Source organism: Pelodiscus sinensis, chromosome 4 (assembly GCF_049634645.1).
Source record: "Pelodiscus sinensis isolate JC-2024 chromosome 4, ASM4963464v1, whole genome shotgun sequence".
NCBI lineage: Eukaryota > Metazoa > Chordata > Testudines > Trionychidae > Pelodiscus > Pelodiscus sinensis.
This window is the reverse complement of record NC_134714.1, coordinates 82419374-82444493: the sequence shown is the minus strand read 5'-3', so window position 1 is coordinate 82444493 and position 25120 is coordinate 82419374. Positions and strand designations below refer to the sequence as shown.

Sequence of the window (25120 nt, the reverse complement as noted above, 5' to 3'; positions counted from 1 at the left end):
AATCCTGTCACTGAAGTAAATGATAATTTTTCAGCAATACAGGGCCCATAACACAGTTTAGCAGTCCTGTGTCCATTCCGGAGAGGGCAGAAATGTGTTCTCACGCACACCTTCTTCTCCTGCTACTCTGACCATATCTTCCCACCTCCTCAAGCCCTTTACTAGCTTCCACTCACTTTCTGTATCAACTTAATCCTCCTTCCAGTCCAGAATGAGCACAATTCTACTCCCACGTATGTATCTTCCCATATCCCTCCTATACACCTTCTCTCCCGAAGTTCCTTGACAATGGCTTCTTTTGTGGCTCCTGCCATGTCAAAGCTTATATCTAGAGCAGTTTGCCAAGCATTTTATCTTCTGTTCCAGAGACCATGTTAGCCATACCGGCCAGTATCCCACAGGTTCTGTGCTGTCTCACTCCTTTAAACTACTCTGGCTCTTGGGGGCAGCACTCTTATTGGCTTGTTGAGTATATGACTCTTGTTCACATCCAGTAAATACACATGCCCACATAATCCCACTGCCTCTGTCATATGCCTTAGTGACAAGCAGTATCATATACTTCTCCTATGTGAAGAATGGACTGTGGCCTCTTCAGGAGGCCAACACCACTCAGGGGGTACAAGTGTGTGCCATGCCACTTTTGCCTTCCAGGATGTGAAGCAAGAAAAGAGGAGTTACCCATGCAATGCTCCCTTGCCAAGAAAGACAGTTCCAAAATCTACACCTTTTTGGCTCCATGGTTACCCAATCCTTATGTTTCAGAGCCTGTAGCACATTTGCCATCTATTTCCCCACACAATCCACTACAAACCCCGAACTTTGGTGACTTACTGTCACAGATCCCTGCCTGACAGTTTCAGCATCAAGTATTTGAGCGTCCTCAGGAGTTTAACTAAAGTGATGTGTTTTCAGGTAAATTATGCCTCAGACCCTCCTCCTTTTCTATCCAGGAGGAACTAGGTAGATTGGGAGTGGAGAAAAATTCTATCTAAGAGGAGGTGTCTATTCCCTCCAATAAGACACTTACACCAGAAATCCACCTGCTGAAAGCTCTTGGTCACAATCAAATCCCGTTTCCCTTTCAGTTTCTTCGGCTCCACTTCCATAGACTGAGACTCAGCCCTCCCAGAGCTGGGGAGAGACAGCAAGAAATTAAAGAATTTATGAGAAAGAATAGAAGGAAGAGACCATGAGATAAAACAGCCTTACACTGTTTCCCGAGTCTAAAGTGTCAAACTTGATTTTCTTATCTAAAGTGCTAATACATAGTGCCCCAGGCTGTCCTCCCAGAACATGGTGCTCCAAAGGCTTCATGGCTATTACATGTTTCCAGTGGAGAACCTCCATGTCTTGCAGAAATCACAAAGATTCCTAATCCCAGTACTGCTGCAGGTCAGGGATATGCAATCAAATCTTAAACGCCTGGCTGAGATGGATACAGGATGAGAAACACGAGGCAGAGGTACAGTATCTTACCAAGGTTGCCCATACTCCTGGTCTCGGCATGGAGAGCAGGCCTCAGTCTTTATTGTCACCATCTCCCCTAAGGAAGCGTGGGTCTGGATCAAGCAGTCCTTCAGGTTTTCACTCATGTTCTGAGAGAGAATGAAAAAAATAGGGATAGGGAAAGAAGTGAATGGTGGAGAAGTCACAACATTTTCCTGGATTTAAATATCCAGCTGCTAGAAACACCTATCTGAGCACAAACAAAAATCCCCTTTTGGACCAAGAGACAACAGCAATTCTATCACAGGTAACACCTAGGTTCAGGATACAGGCAGTTAACATGGGGCACTGGGAATAAGGATGCAAGGCAGGAAAACTATGCTATACAACATCTGCAGCAGAAGAAAGCTAATACAGGGCTACATGCTTTGAGATCAAAGAGAAGACACTATAGTAGTGCAGAGTGTGATTATATAACTAAAGACTTGTCTTTAAATAATGCTTAGAAACAGAAGCCTATGGGTTGGCAATGAGCCATGACTTGTCTAGGTGATCCAGAGGGTGCCATAGAGGGTGGAGTGAGGATATGGGCACACTGAAGTGCTCATATTCTTTGTGCACAATGACACAAAATCACCTGCCTCAAAGGCATGCCGGAATCCAATAGCACAGTATGCACAGTAGTCACTTATCTCCCTACCCTTTGTGGCTATCACCTCCCTTCTTGGAAGTATATTGTTTTATTTAAAATGCTGCTCCCCATCTTAGCACAAGAATAAGAGAATATTCAATTAAATTAAAAGATGGCTAATTCAAATATGTTATCAAACATCCCATTGTCACAGGATCCCATTGAGGAAGACTCAGAAAGACACAGGACATACATATTGATGTCAAGAATATTTAGAGTTGTTATATTAAATGCTAACAAAATTTTGGAATGGGGTATTAAACTTCATGCTTCAGGGCTTCTGCCAGCCTATAACCATTAGGAATCAGGATACTTCTTAGCTCATATTGCCCCACATATGCCTAATGTAGAGTTCTTACAACTTCCTCTGATACACCTGGTGCCAGGTACTTTCCCAGAAAGAAGTCTGGACTAGACAAAAATCAGTTCTGATCCAACATGGCAATTCTTTTATGTCACATATTCATGTCTCACGCAAGGCATGTCTACACTACAGCCTTAACCAACCTAAGTTAAGTTGACTTACAGACACTGAAATAATTACTGGGGTGGCTGATGTCCGCACAACTCTTCATCTGCCAGTGGGGTGCTTCCTCACCAAAAATACTAGCACTGATTGAAGAGGGGCAAGGTAGGGGGTTGAGAGTCAGGATTCTCAGCTCTGCGCAACTCCCTGCCAGCTGCCCCCTAGACAGGCAGATCCCCACTCAGAGTGTGGTTGGCTACCATGCTCCTTGTAGGAGACTGAGAGCTGGAGGGAAAGCCGGGGGGGGGGGGGGGGTAGGCATGCAAATTGGACTTCCTGCCAGGAATAGGGAGCTGGGATGTCATAGGGCAGAGCAAGCCTGAAGCCTGGTGACAAGCCCATTTGGAGCAGAGACCCGGCAGCAGCCCTGCTGGGAACCAGGCTTCAACATAGCCATGAAATTGACAAGGCAACCAACAGCTGATGTAAGTAATGCAGTGTCCCTATTGCCACTGTGTCATCCCTAAATACACCAACATAAGGCGGTGGAGATGTCAGTGTAGTGGGGCACTTATATAGACTGGACAATGCTGGAGTGTATACACTGATGTGGTTAGGTCAACATAAATTGCCTTATGCCAACTTAACTGGAGCATTCACCAGGACTCTGTTACACTGGATATCTACAAACAGTTCAGTTGTCGATGAGAACCCTTCTTTCTGAAGTGCCCATCTAGGAACAGTGGTTTCAGCACAAAATCAGAAACAAGACTCCTGGATCTTATTCAAGATTAGGTTCTAGATTCTTAGACTGTAAACTCTTGTCCATAACACAGCACGATGTGAGTCTGGACGAGGATTGGGGTCTGCAATACGAATACATAACAGTATTTCTAGCTTTAGCAGATTTTTTTGTGACTTTGGGAAGTCACAGACTTTCAGTTTCAATTTCCCACCTGTCAATCTAAATTAGAGGAATCACTGATTTGTATCATGACTTCACCAGTTAACACTCAGTGGATTTTGAAGGTGAAGCCTGTGTGTAAGTACTATTATGCTCACATGCATCTAGGCACAGAAACAAATCCCTAGCCAACAAAAGAGAGAGATTCTTTCAAGACCTGGGAGATCATTTCAGGGTGTGGCAAGGTACTTGCTCAGGCCTCTCGCCCTGGGACACCTTCTTTGTCCACAGATAACCAGAAGATCCTTTCTTGTGCAATGACCCATGCCTTTTTTTGTTTGTGTATTTCCCACCATCTTCTATTTACAGAGCTTTGGTTTTCCAACAGCTCCCCCTCCCTCTGGCACACATACAACCACTCTAGCTTCTCCCCTTTTCACGGCCCCTCTGGATGCCTTATATAGCCCTCTGGCTAATGAGGCCCACAGCTGTTTCCATCAGCCCTTCAGGCCTGGGCTCACTCAGCTGGCTGTAATTGGTCTTTTCAGACAGGCTGCAGTGGCAGAGTTCTGTTTAGTCAGCATCTGTCACAAGGGGAAGCAAGACATTGAGGGTGCGTCTAAACTGGCAATATTTTGCACAAAAGCAGCTGCTTTTGCACAAAATCTTGCTGCCTGTCTACATTGGCCGCGAGTATTTGTGCAAGAACACTGACTTTGTACTGTACAATATCAGTGGTTCTTGTGCAAATACTTCGATGCTCCCGCTCAGGGATAAGCCCTCTTGCGCAAGTGGGCCAGTGTAGACAGGCAAGTTAATTTCTTGCGCAAGAAAGCCCAATGGCTAAAATGGCCATCAGAGCTTTCTTGCGCAAGAGAGCATCTACACTGGCACGGATGCTTTTGCGCAAAAGCATCCGTGCAAGTGTAGACGCTCTCTTGCACAAATACTTTTAATGGAAAACCTTTTCCGTTAAAAGTATTTGCGCGAAATCATGCCAGTCTAGACGCAGCCTGAAAGTTACTGCCTTCAATGGACTTGCGTATTTTGGGTGGCTCAGAGCTCTGTCTGCATATCCAGAGTGGGGAATGAATTCTAAAACCAACTCTAGATACCTGGGCTGTAAATGGAGGCTAGCAGCCTTCTCCAGAGAAAGACAATCTTTTCTAAAGAGCTTGCTTTAAAAATGCATCAGAGCAAAAAGAAAAAGCAGAACTAAAGGGAAGGAAGCAGAGCAGCTCTTTCCTACAATGCCTCCCTAAGGGGAAGCATGTGCTGATGTTGGCATTGGGGCAGACATTCAACTTAACTTTCCACCAATGGAATGCAAGAGGAACCCCTGTTTTAAAACCCACAACTCCAAAGTTTTTATGCGGTAAAAACTTCAGATTGCCTGCTCTCAGGCATGGAGCAGACATTTGGCTGCGTGAACAGACAGTGTCTTGTCTTTTTCCTCCCCCCTTCCCGTTCAAGGAGGAATCTGAAGTTCCTTCGCAAATCCAGGATAACAGTATGAAGACATGATATGTAAACAGAGGAAGCCAACTTTCTATTATCTGCTATTTACCAGCCCTCAATAACTGCTGCAGTCACTTCAGTGCACTCAGCAGCATCTTACTTTCTTCATGCTACTTTCCAGCGGGTTGTCATGAGACCAGGGGTGGGCAATAATCTTTGGGGGAGGGGCCTCTTCAAGTTCTGGAAAGTGGTCAAGGGCCACACTTTTCTATGGAAGAGATGCAGGGTCTAGGGTGGAGGCTGGGTTCAGAAAGGTGTACGGGGTAAGGGACTGGGGCGCAGGAGATGGTGTGAGGTAAGAGAGGGAGTTTGAGTGAAAGAGGGGGCTGTGACCTGGGTCGGGGATAGGGAAGGAGTATGGGCGCAGGAGAGGATTCTGGTCTGGAGGGGGGGCTCTAGGAGGAGCTGCAAAATCTGGGAGGGAGCTGTGACCTGGGAGAAAGGGAAAAGGGGATGCAGACTGCAGAGGATGTGGGTGGTGACCTGGGGCAAGGGATTGGGGTGCAGAGTCTGGGAGGGTGTTTCGGTGCAGGACAGGATTCTGGCCTGGGGGAGGATTGTAGAAGGTGGAACAGGGTCTGGGAAGAGTTGTGACCTGGAGCAAGGGGGTACAGAGGGTTTGGATGGTGACCTGGGGAAGGAAGTTGAGGTGTGGGAGGGGCAGGGGTGACAGAGGCAGGCTCTGACTGGGAGGCGCTCACCTAAGCCAGCAGCTCTGTAGCAGGGCCGGATTAAGGCATGGCTGAGCAGGGAGGCTGGAACAGTGGGGACCATGATCCCATCACTTGCCCTTCAAGCAGGTAAAAAGTAACAGGGGAGAGGAGGTAGAGAGGAGCAATCAGGGGCAATCCTCGGGGAAGGGGTGGAGTCTACAGGGGAAGAGGTGGGGTGGGGCCATGGTTCAAGTGCTGGTGCTCCCCCTACTTCTAGGGAAATCCTGGCACTCGTGTGGCTAAACATGTAGGCTGTGTCTACACTGGGCCACTTATTCCGGAAAATCAGCCGCTTTTCTGGAATAAGCTGCGAGCTGTCTACACTGGCCCTTGAATTTCCGGAAAAGCAACGATGCTCTACTGTACAAAATCAGCCGCTATTCCGGAAAAACTATTCTGCTCCCGCTCGTGCATAAGTCCTTATTCCGGAACACTGTTCCAGAAAAGGGCCACTGTAGACAGCCCAGTAGTCTTTTCCGGAAAAAAGCCCTGATCGCGAAAATGGTGATCAGGGCTCTTTTCCGGAAAAGCGTGTCTACATTGGCTACAGACGCTTTTCCGGAAAAAGGGCTTTTCCGGAAAAGCAGCCTGCCAATGTAGACGCTCCTTTTCCGGAAAAACTGAAAACGGAATAGTATTCCATTTTAAGCATTTCCGGAAATTCATGCCAGTGTAGACACAGCCGTACTGTCCTGAGCTCACCTATACAGAGCTCTGTATAACTGCAGGACCTACACGACTATATAACATCACTTTTTTTTTTTTTTTTTTACAAGTTCCTGAAAACCAACATATCCCTCTCTGGTTCCTGCTATCAAATACATAGCAGCCCCTGTAGATAGCAACATACATGCAATTAGCCAAAGGAAAGTTATGTTTGCGGACTGTAAGGGGCCAGATTTTCAAATGAGCTGACATCCTATAGGCTCAGCTCATTTGCAAATCTGGCCCTATCGATCTTTTATAGTATCCTTTCAATAATGCTGCCAACAGTTCCACATACCTTCTGCAACACTTGCCAATTTTAATCTTGGTGAGTGTAGGCAATTCTCACTCATAAAACTTAAGGTCTTCTGAATGGGTTTCACATTTTGGTCATGTTTTCTCCTGACACCTCCCCTACCCTCCAAAATAGTGACAAACCACTGTCAAGTTCAAAGTTCCTTAGCAGCAACAGCTCTCTCACCTATGGGGTTTGTGTGTGTGTGTTTCCAGAAGGTGGGATGGGGTGATTGAGGCCAGAATCAGAACACGTGCTTTGGATTGGATTAATGGATTTCTCTTGTCTAGATTCTTACACTGGAAAGGGAGGATACCTCAACCTTCTATAACACGCATCAGGTTCAAGAGCCCCATCAGGTTTGGCCAGCCTAGCTGTGAATCGGGCACCCTGCCATATAATATCCACAATGTTACAGATCAAGATCAAACTGCTTCCCTGCCCCTCAAATGAAATCTCCAATGCATTTCAAAAGCATTTTCATGCCGGTTCTAAACACTCACTAAGCGTGTGCACTTTTTCAAACTAGCTGGTGAAATGTCGTGGGTAAGGGACACCAGTTATTGGTGTATCTCAAATCTACCCAAAAAGAAAAAGCATGTCCAGGAAGCAGATCCCAGAGATGGCACTTTAAATAGCAGATGTGGTTATGCCAGCTGGTAAACTGCCATTTTAATTTTTTTTTATCCACGGAGATGGGAAGGGATTCATGAAAGAATTAGCTAGAAGGCACAGAGATAATTCGCATTGCTCAACTGTCATGGGCAGAACTGCCAGCAGGACTAGCACTGCCTGGCAACTCAACCTCCAGTGCCCATCAGAAGAAAAGCCAGCCAGGGATCGAAGTTCCATGTGCATTAGCCCCCCTGAAGAGCATATCAATCTTATAATGAGATAGAAAGCGTGAAAGGCTGTTTCTAGACATTCGAGCCATTAATTACTTTATCCGTAATATCTTCTTTTCCCTTATTTTGGAGAATGTCAAGAGCTGATGAAAGGGATGGACAGAGCACGAGTAAGAGACAGTGAAGTACTGGCATGCTCTGTCCAAACTTCCCACATAGAACTTAATCAATTCACCTTTATCCATCTTATGCACTTCAGTGCAGATTCCCTGGCTATACCACTCAATTCTGACAATGGCCATAACCCTGACCAGCAGTGTGACCTATTTCTCCAGCCTTTGGCTTCTCCCAAGTAGTGGCTTCTCCCGTTGTACTGTCTAGAGCAGGGTTTCCCAACCTATGGGTCGGAACCCAAATATAAGTCGCCATTACATTTCACAAGGGTCAGCAAGTGTCTCCCCAGCTGGCTCTGCCCTCCCTTCTCCACCCATTTTTGAATTGCCTTGGGTCACTAAGTCTTCCTGAACTGTCAGAATGGGTCCCCATCTGGAAAAGGTTGAGAACCGCTGGTCTAGAGATTTGCCACTTAGACAAATGTCCACTAGGGACTAAGTAGTGACCATAAAACTAACTTCCATTCATATCCAACTCAGATGTGAAATCAGTTCTCTATAGGTAGACTATATTATTTACCTACTGCAACCTCAAGCCTTTCATCTTAAAAGGTGGAGAGCAGGAAAAACTCAGGTTACTTACATAACTATCTACAGATGAAGAGTTACTCATACCATTAGACACAGAGATATTGAGAGGAACTTTCTCAAACACACAAATCAAAAGTACACTGTAGAAAACAATTCTCAGGTTTCAAAGTTTTTTCATCAGAAACCATTTCTACTTAAGAACATAAGAACAGCCATACTAAGTCAGACCAAAGGTTCATCTAGCTCTGTATCCTGGGCTAGTTGCAGCTAGGAAGAGGTATGAAGGATAAGAAGAGTTTTTACAAGTATGTTAGCAACAAGATCAGGGAATGTATAGGGCCCTTACTGAATGAGGAAGGAAATCTAGTGACAGATGGTGTGGAAAAAGCTAAAGTACTCAATACTTTTTTTGCCTGGGGATCTTCACAGAAAAAGTCGCTCCCAGACTGCTACACTGGGCATCACAATGTGAGGAGGAGGAGAACAGCCTTCTGTAGTGAAAGAGCAGGGTAAGAACTATTTAGAAAAGTTGGACATGCACAAGCCCATCAGACGAGATGTAATGCATCCATGGGTGCTGAGAGAGTTAGGTGATGTGATTGCAGAGATATTGGTCATTATTGTTGAAATCTTGTGGCAATCGGGGGAGATCCCAGACAACTAGAAAAAAGAAAATGTAGTATCCATATTTGAAAAGGGGGAGGAGGATCCAGTCTCCAAGGAATCCATTTTGAAAGACTCGGAGGAGAGGAAGGTGATCAGGTGCAGTCAACCAAGGGCAAGTCATTACTTCACCATGGACAAGTCATGCCTAACCAGTCTGATTGATGAGATAACTGGCTCTGTGGATAATAGTTAGGGGGTAGGGCCCATGACTTATGAAAAGAGGCCGAGGGAATTGGGCTTATTTAGAAATCAGAAGAGAAGAATGGGAGAGGGGGGAAGAGGGATTGATAGTAGCCTTCAATAACTTGAAGGAGGAGAAGGGGTTCCAAAGAGGTTTGGGCTAGGCTATCATCAGCCACCACTGAGAATAGAACAAGAAGCAATGGTCTTAAGTTACAGCATGGAAGGTCTAGGTTGGATATTAGGAAAAACTGTTTCACTAGGAGAGTGGTGAAGCACTGGAATGGGTTGTCTAGGGAGGTGATGGAATCTCCATCCGAGATGGAGATAAGGCTTGACAAGGCCCTGGTTGAAATGGTTTAGTTGGGTTGGTCCTGATTTGAGCTGAGGGTTGGACTAGATGACATACTGAGGTCTCTTCCAACCCTAAACTTCTATGATTCTGTCTTCCAACAATGACCAGTATCAATAGTTTCAGAGAGAATGAACAGGACAGATAATCATCAAGTGATCCATTTCCTGTTGCTCTTTCCCAGCTTCTGGCAAACAGAATCTATGGACACCACCCCTGCTTATCCTGGGTAATACCTATTGATGGACATATCTTCCATGAATGTATCTAGTTCATTTTTGAACCCTTTTATAGTCTTGGCCTTCACAATATCCTCTGGCAAAGAGTTCCACAGTTTGACTATGCATTGTGTGATCAAATACTTCCTTTTATTTGTTTTAAACCAGCTGCCTATTAATTTCATTTGGTGACCCCTAGTTCTTATGTTATGAAAAAGAGCAAATAGCACTTCCTTAACTATTTTCTCTATACCCGCTCATGATTTTATAGACCTCATATCCCTCCTTAGTCATCGCTTTTCCAAGCTGAAAAAATACCAGTCTTATTAATCTCTCCTCATGCAGAAGCCATTCCATACCTTATATTTTTTGTTGCCCTTTTCTGAAATTTTTCCAGTTCTAATATAACTTTTTTGAGATACTGCATGTAGATGGTCGCCCTATTCAAGATGTGGGCGTACCATGGATTTATTTAAGAGGCAATTTCTCTTTATAGAAACCATGTAGACTCTTCCCCAACAAATTCTGTTAATTTATGTGTCTGACAATATTGTTCTTTACTATAGTTTCAACCAAATTGCTTGGTACTGAATTTAAGCTTACTGGCCTGTAATTGCCAGTATAACCTCTGGGCCCTTTTAAAAAACTGGTGTCGCATTAGCTATCTCCTAGTCATTTGGTACAGATTCCAGTCATTTCTTAATTTCTACTTCTGTTCATACAGCTCCTCATACAGCAGGCTCCCAATCCAGTTTAGGCTTTTGGGCATTATTATAATATAAATATTGTGTAATACTCCTGGCTCCAGACAGATTGACTAGGTAGTACCCAACAGAACTTTTTCATCTACAAATTCTAGGTTGACAACACTTGGACTCTTTACAGTTATTATAAAAAATACCCACTATCTGTATTACAGGAGGATACATATCATGTAGCAGTCTCCTTTCCAGAGTTTTAGGGCTTTTCTACACCTAAAATGCCAAAGCATCACTGCTGTAGCATTTCAGTGTAGACATTACCTATGGCAGGGGTGAGCAATTAAAAAAAAAAAAAAAAAAAAAGCAGCCTGCCAAGGTTAGTCCCTGGTGGGCTGCCGCTGCTATATCTCCCTACACCTCTGCAGGTATCAGGTGATCACAGCTCTCGCTGGCTGCAGATCACAATTTGTGGCCAATTGGAGTAGTGGGAAGTGACCGGGACATTACTTTCTGCCACTCCCAGTGGCTGAGAACAGCAATCCATGGCCAACGAGTGCTGCAATTGCCCGATATTTGCGGCAGCGCAGGTAAATATAGAGGTGGGGCCCTGCCAGGGACTAACCTGAAGACCAGATCTGGGAATTTGCACACCCCGACTTATGCTAATGGGAGGGATTCTCCTGTTGACAGAGATAATCCATCTCCTAGAGAGGTGGTAGTTAGATCGATGGAAGAATTCTTCCATCAAACCAGTATCTTCTATACAGAGACTTGGGTCAGCTTAACTTCACCACTCCCCGGCTTATGTGGTTAAACCCACCTAATTTTCTAGCCTAGACAAGGCCCTAATTTTGTTCTACAGGTGAATAGGGGAGGTATAACTTTAGGAAGGGGCAAAAAAAACCCTGAAACTCTTTATATATTTGTCACATTTTTTAAATTCTAACCGACTCAGCTCCTTAAAAGCATTAACAATAACATCAGTTCATAACAAAAGTAAATAAATGGTTCTAAAAAAATGCAGTGGAAACCAAAGCAAGAGTCTTATTTGTTCTTCCTCATTTGTACCTTCTTGCAGGCCATCAGGAAGATAAGATCTCACAGTACAACAGACATTATTCAGAGCTGATAAATCTGCCTGCAGGTTAGGGGTTCATGTTACAGAGCTTACAGCAGTGTTGTCTGAGTGTGGGTCATTTTGACTGCCTTTTCCTCAGCATAGGCTACAGTCCAGCTACTCCTGGGATCAAATCTGCCAAGAAATTAGATATCCGTGTGCTCAGTTCATCAATGCCATAATTCTAGCTGCACATTCCCTTCTATATTGAGAGGGGGAAGTTTGGGAACTGCATTCCCTAATCCAGCAGAGACAGGGCATTTCTGAAGTTATATTCCCTCATATCCCTGTCAGCCTCATATCCCTGTCCCCAAAGCAAGCGGTTTGTGCAAGAATAGCTGCAGCTCCTTTATGGCATGGAGAAATTTTAAGAATACATACTACGGCAAACAAGAAAAGATTCAATGGGCTTAATCCAATTCACAGCAAAGTTAATAAAAAAACCCTCACAATTCTCCAGAACTATCCCATTGACAATAAAAAAACAGAACTAGTCCAGGATATCCAGTAACTCTCAGAAAAGACTTTCAAACACCTGGCTACCGAATAATTCTACTCAACAAATATCAGCAAGGTCCACAGAATCACAAGGAAATATCAGCATTGGTTTACTTGGTGTTTTCAAAACCACAAAGATATCCAATAAATAGTGACACCCTCTGGGTGTACAAAATAAAGAGAGCACAGCCCCTTCAATTGCACCATATTTGGCAGACTCCAAAGCACTGGAATCCTACCAATTTCCCTTCTGACCCATTTCCACAATATACAGAATAGATTTCTCAAGGAGAAAAGCAGCACATCACACAGGTAGGGATATTTAAATATACAGGCAGTCCCTGGGTTACGTACATGTATGTAAGTCAGAACTGGTACATATTGTAGGGGAAACTCTAGCCTGTAGGGGAAACTCTAGCCAAACATTTCTCCAGAGCTCAGTTTTATTCTCCCACACCTCACTTCCCTCAGTCCTTTATTCTCAAGCTGAGGTGTCTGCTGAGAAAAGCCGCTCCGCGTCTCCCTGGTCTGGTGGGGGGGGGGGGGGGGGAGGCGCTAGCTTCACGTCTCCCTGGTCTGCTGGGGGGAAGCAGCTAGTGCGGGGTTGCCTCACCCCGTTTGTAAGTAGGGATCCGATGTAAGTCGGACCCATGTAACCCATGGACTGCCTGTATCTGAATGATGGCTCTGGACATCTAAATATATGGGGATTAAAGAATTCGTAAAGATCCTGCTAGCCCAAGGACTTTGCCTACTAGCCAAGATTATAAAAACTACTTTTGCATAGCCACACCTTTTCCCAAAACCTAAAAGCATCAGAAGCCTGGGCACCCTCAAAACTCAGGCAGGCACTGGGTGACATGCTATTCATATTTGGAAGATTTTCTTTATAGCCATAAGTAATAGAACACAATAGTATGAACACTAAAAGCTTAGATACTGCAGAGGCTGATGGTAACCGTTGAGGGGAGCTTCCTACTTGCCTAGGCATGTGGATTTTTCAAGCACTGATGAGACAGGTACACGTGCAGTCTCTAATGTATGTGTGTGTAATAAGAATGTATTATAGGGAGTGAGTAGAATCAATTGCCAATATTGATTTCTGCTGAGTTCAATTTTTGCAAGTGTATTGACAGTAATTGCTTCTTGTGGTAGTTTAAAAGTCTGATTACTAACTGTAGTTGTATCTAACATCTGTCCTGGTACAGTCCCTGCAAAATATCTCCTCTTTCAAAGGAAACAGCAGACTACAAAAAGGAGACAGGAGCACAAAGTACTTAAGCAGATTCAGAATTAAAGGTTACACAGAAAGGAGAAAGACTGCACAGACTGGGTGTAAAAAGAGAAGCCAGCAATTAAATGAGCATTTTGGGTACCCAGAGTGAAAGGTGCAAAGGATTTTAGATGCTTCATACATAAAGCAATTGCAACTGAAAACATATTTCTCCCTTGAAAACTCCTTTTAATTCCTATCTTATTAGTTATTTACCGCTGCAATTGTGTTTAACTCAGTACAGAAAGTTAAGATACCATTTGCATGAAAGATTATCAAAATAAAGTCTCAATATACTGAAAGAGAATGATACAATGTTTCAGCTGTTGCCTTAAATTGTCAACATGGAAACATCTGATGACCCCTAGAAATAATAGCTCCAATTACTGACCTTGAGTGGGTGATCAGAGGAACAGGACTCATCAGGAACTTGTAAAAGTTTCAGGCCTGTAACACTTCTGTTTATTGTTCACAAGTGTGGGGTTTCCAAACACATATCTGTGACCTGGCTCATGAATTCTGTATGTATTACACTAGCAACGTTTGTGGTTTTCAGTGGAAGTTAAGAAAAAGTACCCACATATTACACAGTGTTTCATAGCATCAGCCCATATATTATCACCAGTTTACACTCATACATCACCCCAGTTACACACATATGAGTCTTCACTGATCTTGACAATTAATTTGAGAGCTAAGCCATCCACAGGACTTATCCAGAATCAGGATCCACAAAACCACAGGCACTCATCTTTGCCAGTGCAGATTATTTCTGACTCACAATACCTGCGGCTATAACAGTCTTGGGCTCCCTTCACACACTTCTGGCAATTCCCCTGAATAATGACAGACAGCATGCCTTTCTATTTTAGTTCTACTTTCCAATCCATTCGGGACATCAGCACTTAATATGTTACATACCTGGCACATTATTTAGCATCTAAGTGGTCAAAACATTGTGGCTATGACAGCTAATCCAACTATCAAGACTACTCTGAAGCTTCAGCGAACGTAGAATATAGTTCTCTACTTCATCAGCTGGGCATATTGCCCAGGGAGCTGCTTTGTGAACTATGAGCTACAATGACTTTCTGTTAAATGTAAGGTGTAATTCAAACTACTGGTTTAATTGATAAAGCCTGTTATGATTTGTGTCCTGTGAATCATGAGGCATGACAGCAACTAGACGTCCATGCCAGTTGACTTGGGCTTCTGGGGCTGGTTCACTGCTGTGTAGACATATAAGCTCAGACTGATGCCTGGGGTCTTGGGCCCTATGGGAGGAGAGGATCTGAGAAGCTGGGTCCCAGCCTGCATCTAAAAGTAAACACAGCGGTGAAATATCCCTGCAGCTGTGAGTCTGAGCCAACTGGCACAGGCCAACTGAAGGATTTTCTTTGCTGTGTAGACTTACCCCAAGGGCATGTCTACACTAGAAAATTATAATATAAAATTATAATAAAAAATAATAATTTTGAAATAGCATGTCCACACTACCGGGAAGCCTCAAAATTAGTCTGAGGCAGGCTCCGTTAATGTGGATGCACTACTCAACTTAGAGCCCCAGGAAGCACTGGGGAGTAATTAGTTCGAATGACTTTGGGGAGTAGTTATTTCGAAATAGCAGCACTGGAGTGTCCACACTACCGCTATTTTGAAATAACTATTTCAAAATTAGCATTAGTCTTCGTAGAAAGCAGGAGTCATTATTTCAAAATAACAGCCTTAGTAGTGTGGACAGTCCACTTATTACAGGAAACCCCCGAGTTGCGACTGCCCGAGTTGCGACCCTCCTCCCCCACACACTTACAACTATTTTTTAAAGTGCGGGAGGGGCCAAAAAAACCCAATTTATGTCGTCGGCCCGCATTTATGACGGTGCACAGCACCTATCATCAACGAAGGTTCGAGTTACGATGCACCCGACTTGCAACGCTTCCCGGGGAACCAATCGTGTCACAAGTCGGGGGTTGCCTGTATTTCAGAATAGATGAGGAGCAAGAGACCTGTCTCTCTTTCCATGTTATGCAATCACACTTCAACCCATTGGCCTGCAATGCAATTCATTGCCAGGCCTCTATTTTCTTTTTACCAAGGCTTTTAATGAGGCAGGGAAGATCGTGGCTTTGTAGGTTAACATTTTGCCACCTTTAATTACTTTACTGATATGTTTTTATTAAAAGTACAAATGCCTAAAACATTTTTTGTCAGACACTGACATTATACATAAAGACCAACATATGGGTCATACTGCGATTTTCCTAATAGCAGCTGTAGAATGGCAGGGTTGTGTTGCTGATGCAGGCATACAATTAAAGTCAATTTGCCATCTAAGAAACAGCAGAATGAGAAGTAGAGAAGCTAGTCCTTTTGGGCATGCACACACAACTAATAAGTATTGCTCCTAGCTCACACTGACCCATACATTCTAGTTCAGTTCAAGCTAGTGAGCTAAAAATAGTGGTGTGGCCACAGCAGCAAGAATGGAGGCCAAGGCTAGCTGCCCAAGCATGTAGCCAAGGGATCAGGTGGGATTGTGCCCAGGCAGTTAACCTATTTTTAGCATGCTGGCTCAGGCAGAGCTAGCATTATGTCTCTAAACTGAGCTATGAAGCACACCTCCCTGCTGCTGCGTAAGCATGCCTTTTGTGAGATGCATGCTTAAATTAGATGCATGCACCTAGATACCCTGGCAATGAACAAAAATGATAGCTATTTGTGACCTATGGGTTGCACTGAGATGATAGCCTGCAGTTGTATTTTATTGAAGTTTCTTTGGAAACCAGCCATTTATGGAGAGTTTTAGCTTTTGTTTTTTAAAAAAATTATGTTGTCACCTTCTGAATACAAAGAAAATGCTTTGAATGTGAAATACCTGGAATGTTGTCTTCTGTATACAAAGCTTTTAAGCAATAGTTCTGAGAAATTCGAAGTGTCAGACTGTCAGAGACCCTGAGGGTTTTTAGGGTGTTGTCTTAAACTATGCAATTGCTGGATTCTCTGTAACTTGACGTCTTTAAATCATGATTTCAGTACTTCAACAGCTCAGCCAGAGGTTACGGGCCTATTACAGGAGTGGGTGGGTGAAGTTCTGTGGCTTGCAATGTCCAGGCAGTCAGAGTAAAAGATCATGATAGCTCCTTTTGGCTTTAGCATTTATGAGCCCCATTCCCTTCTGTGATGTGTTGACTCTGAACTCTAGCTAGGGTAGGTCTACACTGCAACACTATTTTGAAATAACTAGTGCTATTCCAAAATAACTTACTCTGCATCTACCCAGCAGGCAGTTATTTCAAAATACAGGCAGTCCCCGGGTTATGTACAAGATAGGGACTGTAGGTTTGTTCTTAAGTTGAATTTGTATGTAAGTCGGAACTGGCGTCAAGATTCAGCCGCTGCTGAAACTGACCAGCGGCTGACTACAGGAAGCCCGAGGCAGAGTTGCTCTGCCCTGGGCTTCCTGGAATCAGCCACTGGTCAGTTTCAGCAGCGGCTGACTTGGGGACGCCTGGGGCAGAGCAGCTGGGATGCTGCCAGGTTGGTCCAGTAGCGCCAAGGAGCGTTGGCGAGAAAAGCCTGGTCTGCTGGGGGGAGGGGGGTGCACTAGCTGCGCCCCCCCCAGCGGACCAGGGAGACGCGGGTGGCAGGACCGCCGAGACGCGCCGTGGTCCCACCCACATCCTCCGCGGCTTTGCTCCGCATCTCCCTGGTCTGCTGGGGGGAGGGCTTCCCCCCCAGCAGACCAGGGAGATGCGGAGCAGCTTTTCTCGCCCCGGAGGACATGGGCAGCAGGACCGCGGCACATCAGGGCGTCCCGCTGCTCACGTCCTCCGGGGCGAGAAAAGCCCTGTTCATAACGGCGGATCTGACGTAACTTGGGGACTACCAGTAGTACCAAAATACTGTCAAGCTGGAGGACTTCTTACTCCGGCTCCTGTAAGCCTCATTGTACGAGAAAAAAGGAAAGTCAGAAGAAGAGTGCTCTGTTTTGAAATAAGTGCTGTGTAGATGCTACCCATTTTGAAATAAGGTACGCAATTGACGTAGCTCAATTTGAGTAGCTTATTTCGATTTAAGCTCTGTAGTGCAGATGCATCTTTTGGGTAACAGTTTAAGCCTCAGCATTCTGACTAGCGATGTTAAGGACTAGTTGATAGGATAGTTGACTTGTCACTTCCTCCCACCCCTGCTGCCTCTATCAGAAAGAGGCAGCAAGTGGAGGGAACCCGGGCTCAGTGCTGCACTGCCCCTTTGAAACTCTGCTGCAGCATGTCAAACAGGCAGTGTCGCACAGCTGGTCCCAGGCTCCTTGCAGCACTGCCCCTTCGACACGCCGCCATGGTGGCGTGTCAAAGGGGAAGCATAGTGCGAAGCCTGGTATCAGTTGTGTGGTGCTGCCTCTTTGACACACCGCAGCAGTATTTCAAAGGGGCAGTGAAGCACTGAGCCCGGGATCAGCTGCCCCTTTGAAACGCTGCCGCAGCATTTCAAAGCAACAGCACTGTGTGGAGCCTGGGGTCAGCTGGGAAGTCCCCAGCTGATCCCGGGCTCCATGTGGCATTGCCACAATGTTTCAAAGGGGCAGCACCACCTCATCGACTAATCAATTAGTCAATTACACGATACTTATCCTTAAATCTGTCCAGCCTCACTGTTTCCACCAAAAAACCTTTGGATTTTGGAAGAAGCTCCAGTACCTTCACTTTTCCCCACACTGCCTCTTGCTGTAACCTTAATGAGTGTCTAAAGTGTAAAAACTGTTCACAAACCTGTTTTCATTAGTGCATGTTACGTACAAAGCATCTCAGAATTACCACTTTTTCCTTTCCCATGCTCTCACCTTCCTAATCTTTGCTATTAATACAGTTCTTGACATGAAACATGTACTTTGCAGAACAAATAAAATATATGTTCCCTGCCTTGGAGTACTTTTCTCTCTTTCTTCCTGATATTTTTGTATCCACCCCTCTATACTCAACCTTTCCCTTCAGAGGCCACATGCAGAGCTTTTCTGGGTGATTTGGCCTTTTCAGTCTGCAGTGTGATTGTTCTCTCTGGGTTACCTTCTGTTCTGAAGATTCTCCTCTCTGACTTTCCTTCTAGGCAGTGGAATCAAATGACCAGGCCCAAACTTTCCTTCCCTGAGCTCAAACAACAAGGGAATCCTTAAAACATAACATTCCACTGGACAGTTTTACAAGGGACCACACATACAGAAGGAACCTTTCCACTTGTGAGGACGGGGGAAGAGGGAAGGTTCCAACAGTAGCGAGAAAATGGGGAAGATAGCCAAAGCCTATAAAATGAGCACCCACTTGCCTCATTACCAGGGAAAAGGCCAGTGCTAAGGGAGACACTTCAAGCTGCTACAACCCTGCAGAAGTCATTGGACCATGAAATCTTATGCTTCCCATTCAAAAGCCAGTGCTGCAAAGACGACCCTCTCATTTTTCAAGCAAAAACTAGTTAGCACCCCTTTTGGTGGAATGTGTTGCAAATATAAATACAATGAGAAGAAGGGAAGATTAGGATTAAGGGCAGGAAAGGAAAGCTAAGCACCTCACTGGAAGGCAACACAGTCTAGTAGATTGGACAGGGAGTCAGATGACTTGCGATCTACACCCAGATCTAACAACGACCTACTGTGTTGTCCATTTCTCCTCCAAGCCCTTGCCTGTCAGGTTGATTTAGCTAGACAGTACTTTGGCTCAGACACGTTCCCTTATTTTGTGTTTTAACAGAGCATAGCAAAATGAGGGAGCACCAGTCTAATAAATATTACCATGTAGTAATGTTTCTGTGGTGTGCCTAATAATCGCATTTGCTGAATGCACAGTCTTCCTTTAAAACAGACAAGGTGCCAGGTGTCAAAAGAGCCTTACTCAGTGTATTCATGTTAACCAAAGGACATTTGAGGCAAAAGAACTCCAACTTTGTACTGAGAAAGTATTATATCTAGACAACTGGCAAACAAAATCCAAAGGACTACTGACTTCTTAAGTTTCCTAAAAGCTGCACATCAAATTCAGCAAAATGTCTTTTTGCTGAATGTGGGTTCTCTTGTGAATGTAATAGATTTTCCTGTATGCTAGATACAGACATCCCCTCACATAGTGCATTTGGGGCTATATTTAGCTTCTCCTGGGAAATCTCTGGAGAAGATTTTAAGGAGTAAAAAACCTTGCATAACTACATTAAAAGACAAGAAATAAAACAACTGCAGGAAATCAAGTTATCTTAAAACTAGTTTTCAGTGCAAAAGTTACTGTCACCAAACTCCTTCCCACTGAACTGTCCTAAAAGCAGCTAATGTGACTCAGAATCAGAAAGATAAAAAGAACCCATGAAATGTCAAGATAATATTGTGCTTGAGATATTAGCGTGAACTATATTTCAGGGAAATGCTAGACTGTTGTTGGTAGGCCAGTAGAAGAGTGACTTAGGTAGATATATCCTTTGCCTGAACATACAGCCCAATATCTTTTGTTTCAGATCATAATCTTCAATTAAAAGTAAAAATGGCCTTGTCCTAATTAGAAATGTTATATATCATTTTTACATTAGTAAAGAGCTGAAAATAGAGCCACTTTCCTGACTCTTTCATTACCTTGTAACATTTCACTCCATATCAAGATTATATTTAAGATCCAACTCTGTCAGTCAGATGTCACATACCCTTAACTTCTACTGATTCTAGTGGAAGTTAAAATTGTTCTTTACTTCTCAGGAGTTGCTTTGCGTAATTGGATACTTGGACTATAAGGTTTTTGGATCTGGAACTATATTTTTAAGTATACTGTACCTGATGTAAAACATTATATGTGCTCACAGTGCCAGGGGAACAATCGTTTGATTTGATAAGATTTGGGGGTTTGTTTTTACAAACTCAGTCCTTTATTCTCTTCAAGACTCTAGCAGCTGAAATAAAAGGGAACACAGGGCCCAACAGTTTTGTGTGTAGGCTGAACTACAACTTTTCTAATTGAGCAAGTCAGGGTTCTAGCATGGTTTGACATAGTTATCTCACTTCCCCATCTGGAAGGCCTGGAGAATCCAAGAAATTGATTTCCTTCCAACCTGAAAAGCCATGTTTTCCCATTCTTGGGGGCTTCAGAAGGAAGCTCCAAAGATTTAATAACAAAAATAAAAAGGAATTTCACTGTTCATATCAAACAACGTACATTCAGCTCAAACAGAGAAGGTGAAAGTTTTCCACATGGTAAACAACTAGTTCAGCAAAGCACTGAGACAACTTTTCCATTTCCACTATGTGGGGGACCTAAGGCAGTTCTAATTTTAAAACCAGGCAAATTGAACCTTAATTCTGTTAATCCTGGATGAATGAATATGCAGAGACCGGTTTTGACTCAAAAAGGAAAATGCAGATCTTGTTCTTTGACATAAATAGAACCTTGGATAGTCCAAGTTTCAGTTCCTTCCAAGGAAATGTACTTCACATGGAGTTAGCTTTTAGCAAACATATTTGCACACCTTATGGGCTCATCGGTCCAGAAAACAGCCTAACTCCAAATTCTTGCAGGAAGAGTCAGGTATTTGTTAACTTATTATATATGGTCTTTAAATCATTTCAAAATACAGACATATAAAAAACAATGTTAATTGTACTACATTGCTCTGTCTTATCTCATCCACTCTTATTTTAAGCACTTCCAAAAATTTTCTTAATCCTAAACAATACATTTCACATTTTCCAATTCTGACTTCAAGCCACACTTCTTTTTTCCTGTATGCAACACAGGATGACACCGTTCAGAGTTTTTAACCCTGTATTTTGGCTCACCAACATTGTTGAAATAACTAATTTTTTTATACATCCACAGATGGATCAGAACTTGGACTGAACTTGGAGCTGGGATTTAACAAATATAATTCTAGCTCTGGTGCTGATTTGCTGTGAAATCTTGAATTAGTGAATTCAACTCTAAAACTAGTTTCTCTAAGTAGGGGATAGTACTTAATTATCTACTGAGGATATGGGGTAGTGAGTCTTACTTTGTAAAATGATTAAAAAATGTAAATTATTTCTAAGTCAGTGTTAAGTCCATAAACCACACTAACAGGCACTCTAAGGCTGTGTCTAGCAGGTGCTTTTGCGGAAAAACTTGTCAGCTGTCTACACTGGCCGCTTGAATTTCCGCAAGAACACGGACGATCTCATGTAAGAAATCAGTGCTTCTTGCGGAAATACTATGCTGCTCCCGTTCGGGCAAAAGTCCTTTTGCTCAAAGCTTTTGCGCAAAAGGGCCAGTGTAGACAGCTCAGATTTGTTTTGAGCAAAAAAGCTCCGATCGCGAAAATGGCGTTCGGGGCTTTTTTGCGGAAAAGCACATCTAGATTGGCATGGACGGTTTTCCGCAAAAAGTGCTTTTGTGGAAAAGCATCCGTGCCAATCTAGACGCTCTTTTCCACAAATGCTTTTAATGGAAAACTTTTCCATTAAAAGTATTTGCGGAAAATCATGCCAGTCTAGACATAGCCTAAAAACATGCAGTTACCTTCCTGCATTAGTCACTGCAACTACTTTTTTGTTGATGATTTCACACTTTTTTCTGGCTTTGAATCATTCATAACCACACTGTGATTTCTGCAGATCTGGTATCTGAAAGTATAGGTATCCGGCCAGTGACTTTTGAGAACAAGTTTCAGCTTATAGGGTGTTCCTGAGCAGCTAATTTGGGCTATGCATGATGAACAGAAACTCACAAGCCATATGATATTGTGTTTGTTTCTTGAGTGGCAACAAACAGCTTTTGCAGAAGTATAAATGAATGATTAATTAAATAGTATGGACAGTTGTTTACTGAATGATCATATGTAAGAAGTCTGAGATATGCAGTGGTTGTTTGAATACTCAGGGAATAATACATACAACTCCACAAAAGCTAAACTTACTTGAGAATTTCTCTGTTAGCTATTTGTAAGAGTGGTTATTTTAGGGGTAAAGAAGTGTTTGTATACTACTTATTTCCCATTTATAATCCCAGACCACCCTGGAGTTTTTGTTAAAGCAACAATCAACAGCACAATTACTGCTGGAATGTAAATTGAGATCCTTAGGTTTCAGGCTGGACACTCTACACAAATGAGGCCATTCCACACCTGTCAAGAGCTCAGTATGTCAGTGCACAGTTTGCTCACGTTCAGAAGTTTGATTCTCAGTACCAGCTATACTTATTTAATGAAATCTTAATTCTGCAGAAGCTGAGGAGGTCAGCTAAAAAATGCTGGCAATGCATGACACTACCCAGAATCTTGGGAATGGGCAGGCTCAGCACAGAACGGTCCTTATTAAGGCGAGAAGCAGCAAAACTAACCGGTCAGTACCACTCTGCGCTACACCTTTAGCCCAAGGAGAAGACATTGAAGGGCATGGTAAAAGAACCCGAAAGGAAATTAACCAGAGCACTTACCCACCACAATGGGGGAAGAGTATAATACCCCCCCCCCCCCGTCATCCTACATACAATCGCCTCCTCTCCCTTCCAAATAGAACTGTCACACAATCCAATACCCCCTCCCCATTACCCTCCACAACACACGGCCACTGCCAGGGCCTCCCTCTCCAACCCCCAGCACCGCGGCTTCTCTGCTCCCCCCCAGCTCTCCCGATCCTTAAGCGGCCCCACGGCCCCGCCCCCGCGTTCCAATCTCGAACGCTCGCTGCCCTCCCCCACCGCCCATTGGCCCGCTGCCGCGTCACTCACCGGATACACTGTAACAGCCAGGGGAGGAAGGGGCGGGGAGGGAGCAAAGCAGCAGCGGGGCGGGCGGGAGAGGAGGGGGCCGAGCCCAGCGCCCGCGCGCTACAAGGGGAGGGGGAGGCACCTACCTGCCCACCCGCGGACCCCGGGGCGGGGCGGGGCGGGCCGGGGGGAGGCGGCCCCTGCCCCGCCGCGTCCCCTCTGCAGCGAGCCCGGCTCCCGGCCCCGCGCGGCTCCGGCCCCGCCGCCCGCCCCCGCGTGCCGCAGCCATTTTCGTGGCCACCTTGGCTACCAAAGGGGCTGACTCACCTCGGCGCTGCGGGCGCGGGGGCCCCGCCTCGGTGTGGGGGGGCCCGCTCCGCCCGGGGGCCCCCGCCTCGCTGCCCCCTCCCTGCCCGCCGGCCCGGCCAGCCCGGCTCGCTAGTCCCAGGCGAGGACGGGTCCCGTGGCCGGGCCGGGCTCGGCGGAGGCGGCGGCGGCTCCCTCCCTCCCGGCCGTGACCACCATCTTATTAGCACAGGAAATGACATGGAGAACGGAAGAGAGGGGCGTTCGGGGGCCGAGCCCGGGGACCCCCCGAACCGGGGGAGGGAGGCGCAGCTGGCCGGGCCCGGGACGCGGGGCTCTGCCACTGCCCCTGCGCTGCCCCCTTCCCTGCGAATAGCTTCTGAGCCCGCAGCACAGACCTTGATTGCCATTCCTCCCCGATCCTGCGCTTTCGGCAGAAAAGCAGCGGGAATTTGGCACCGAAACTAGAAAAAGGAGGAAGACTTGAAAAGGGTTAAAAACACCCAAATAGGGGCAGGGGGGAAGCAACTTTGGGAAAAGAAGAAAAAAATTGCACAGCAAAAGTTGCTGAGCTTTTTTTTTTTTTTTCTGGCTTCTTGCTCCTTGCTGCTGGCTCCACGTTTGATTTACTCCCCTGATCTCTGCTGTCGCCAGCTGCCTTGCAAACTCATCCCACTCTTGACTTCTAAAAATATCCACACACATAAGTGAGTTTTTGAGGGGAGGTATCTTAGATCAGTCCCAATGTGAAATAATTAAGCTTGCAGAAAAAAGTAAAGGTTTTCCCTGCATTCATAAAATGTTATTGTTTTAGGTGCTGCTCCTGCAGAGGTTACACGTTATAGAATCATAGAATAATAGGACTGGAAGGGACCTCAAGAGGTCATCGAGTCCAGCCCCCCGCCCTCAAGGCAGGACCAAGCTCCGAGTTCTTACTGAAGTCCTTGGGAGGAGCATGCATAAAATTAAGCTTTAGTGTGTGAAGGATTCAGGCCATTGATTTTTAAAACTGGTGTCAGTACATATGTGAAGTTATTTATATGTAAAGGCATTTTCATAATTGAGTCCTATTTAGTGCTGTTGAAGGAAAGTCAATCACTCTGCATTCTTGAAGAAAACTGGACAAAGTGCTAGGAAATATCCCTTAGGGCAACATATGTTGACTGGTACTGGAGCTATCAGGCCAGCCATCTGGAAAAAGGTGATTTTAAGTGACTAATTGGAACATGCAGGAAAACCATTTGTTGCCCGAAGGAAGTATTTTTAAATGGCCGTAAGGTGAATCCAGTGGTGGGAAATCTTCATCCAGGTGGGAAGACACAGCAAGTCTGGGATGTGTACATATATGCCCTCATTAATTTCCATGAATCTCTGCAATATTCTTCAGTGTGGAAAATTCAACTTCCTAGTGAAATTGTAACACATAACTGGTGTTCAAAGCTGCTAAGATTTGAAATAGGGTGAGGAGCTATGTGCACTGATTAAGGACAATATGACAAAGGAAAGAGAATTAGGCATAATTTAATAAAATGACATTTTATTAATAAAATTCTAGCTAAAGCTATCTGCAGACATTACATTTTAAACTAAACAATGCAGACTGCCTGAATGCTGTGCCAATTGGGATACAGTGCATGAGGGAAAAGGGAAAGCTAGATTAGTTTTCCAGTTTGTGAGTTGACGACAGGCTTGTATGAGAATAGGGCAATGATGGTAATACAAATGCTGGTATTGCCTCCCTTTTTTACTGTCCTGATAAATTAGATTCTTTTCCATTATGTAATGTTCGCAGATATGCATTGGGAAAAGGATGAG

At 44.6% G+C, this 25120-nt stretch overlaps 1 protein-coding gene across 3 annotated transcripts in view; it reads right to left on the bottom strand.

Moving 5' to 3' along the window:
• Nucleotides 1–23548, bottom strand: part of PRDM11 (PR/SET domain 11) — a 73137-nt gene extending 49589 nt beyond the window's left edge. For all 3 annotated transcript variants that reach the window (XM_075927543.1, XM_075927544.1, XM_075927545.1), the window contains exons 1-3: nucleotides 23327–23548; nucleotides 1480–1598; nucleotides 1031–1134 (exon numbers count right to left, since the gene is read on the bottom strand). In XM_075927543.1, coding sequence (XP_075783658.1) covers nucleotides 1031–1134; nucleotides 1480–1595 — 220 coding nt within the window. In that variant the 5' untranslated portion in view covers nucleotides 1596–1598; nucleotides 23327–23548. The remainder of the gene's footprint in view (nucleotides 1–1030; nucleotides 1135–1479; nucleotides 1599–23326) is intronic.
• Nucleotides 23549–25120: the final 1572 nt, after the last annotated feature.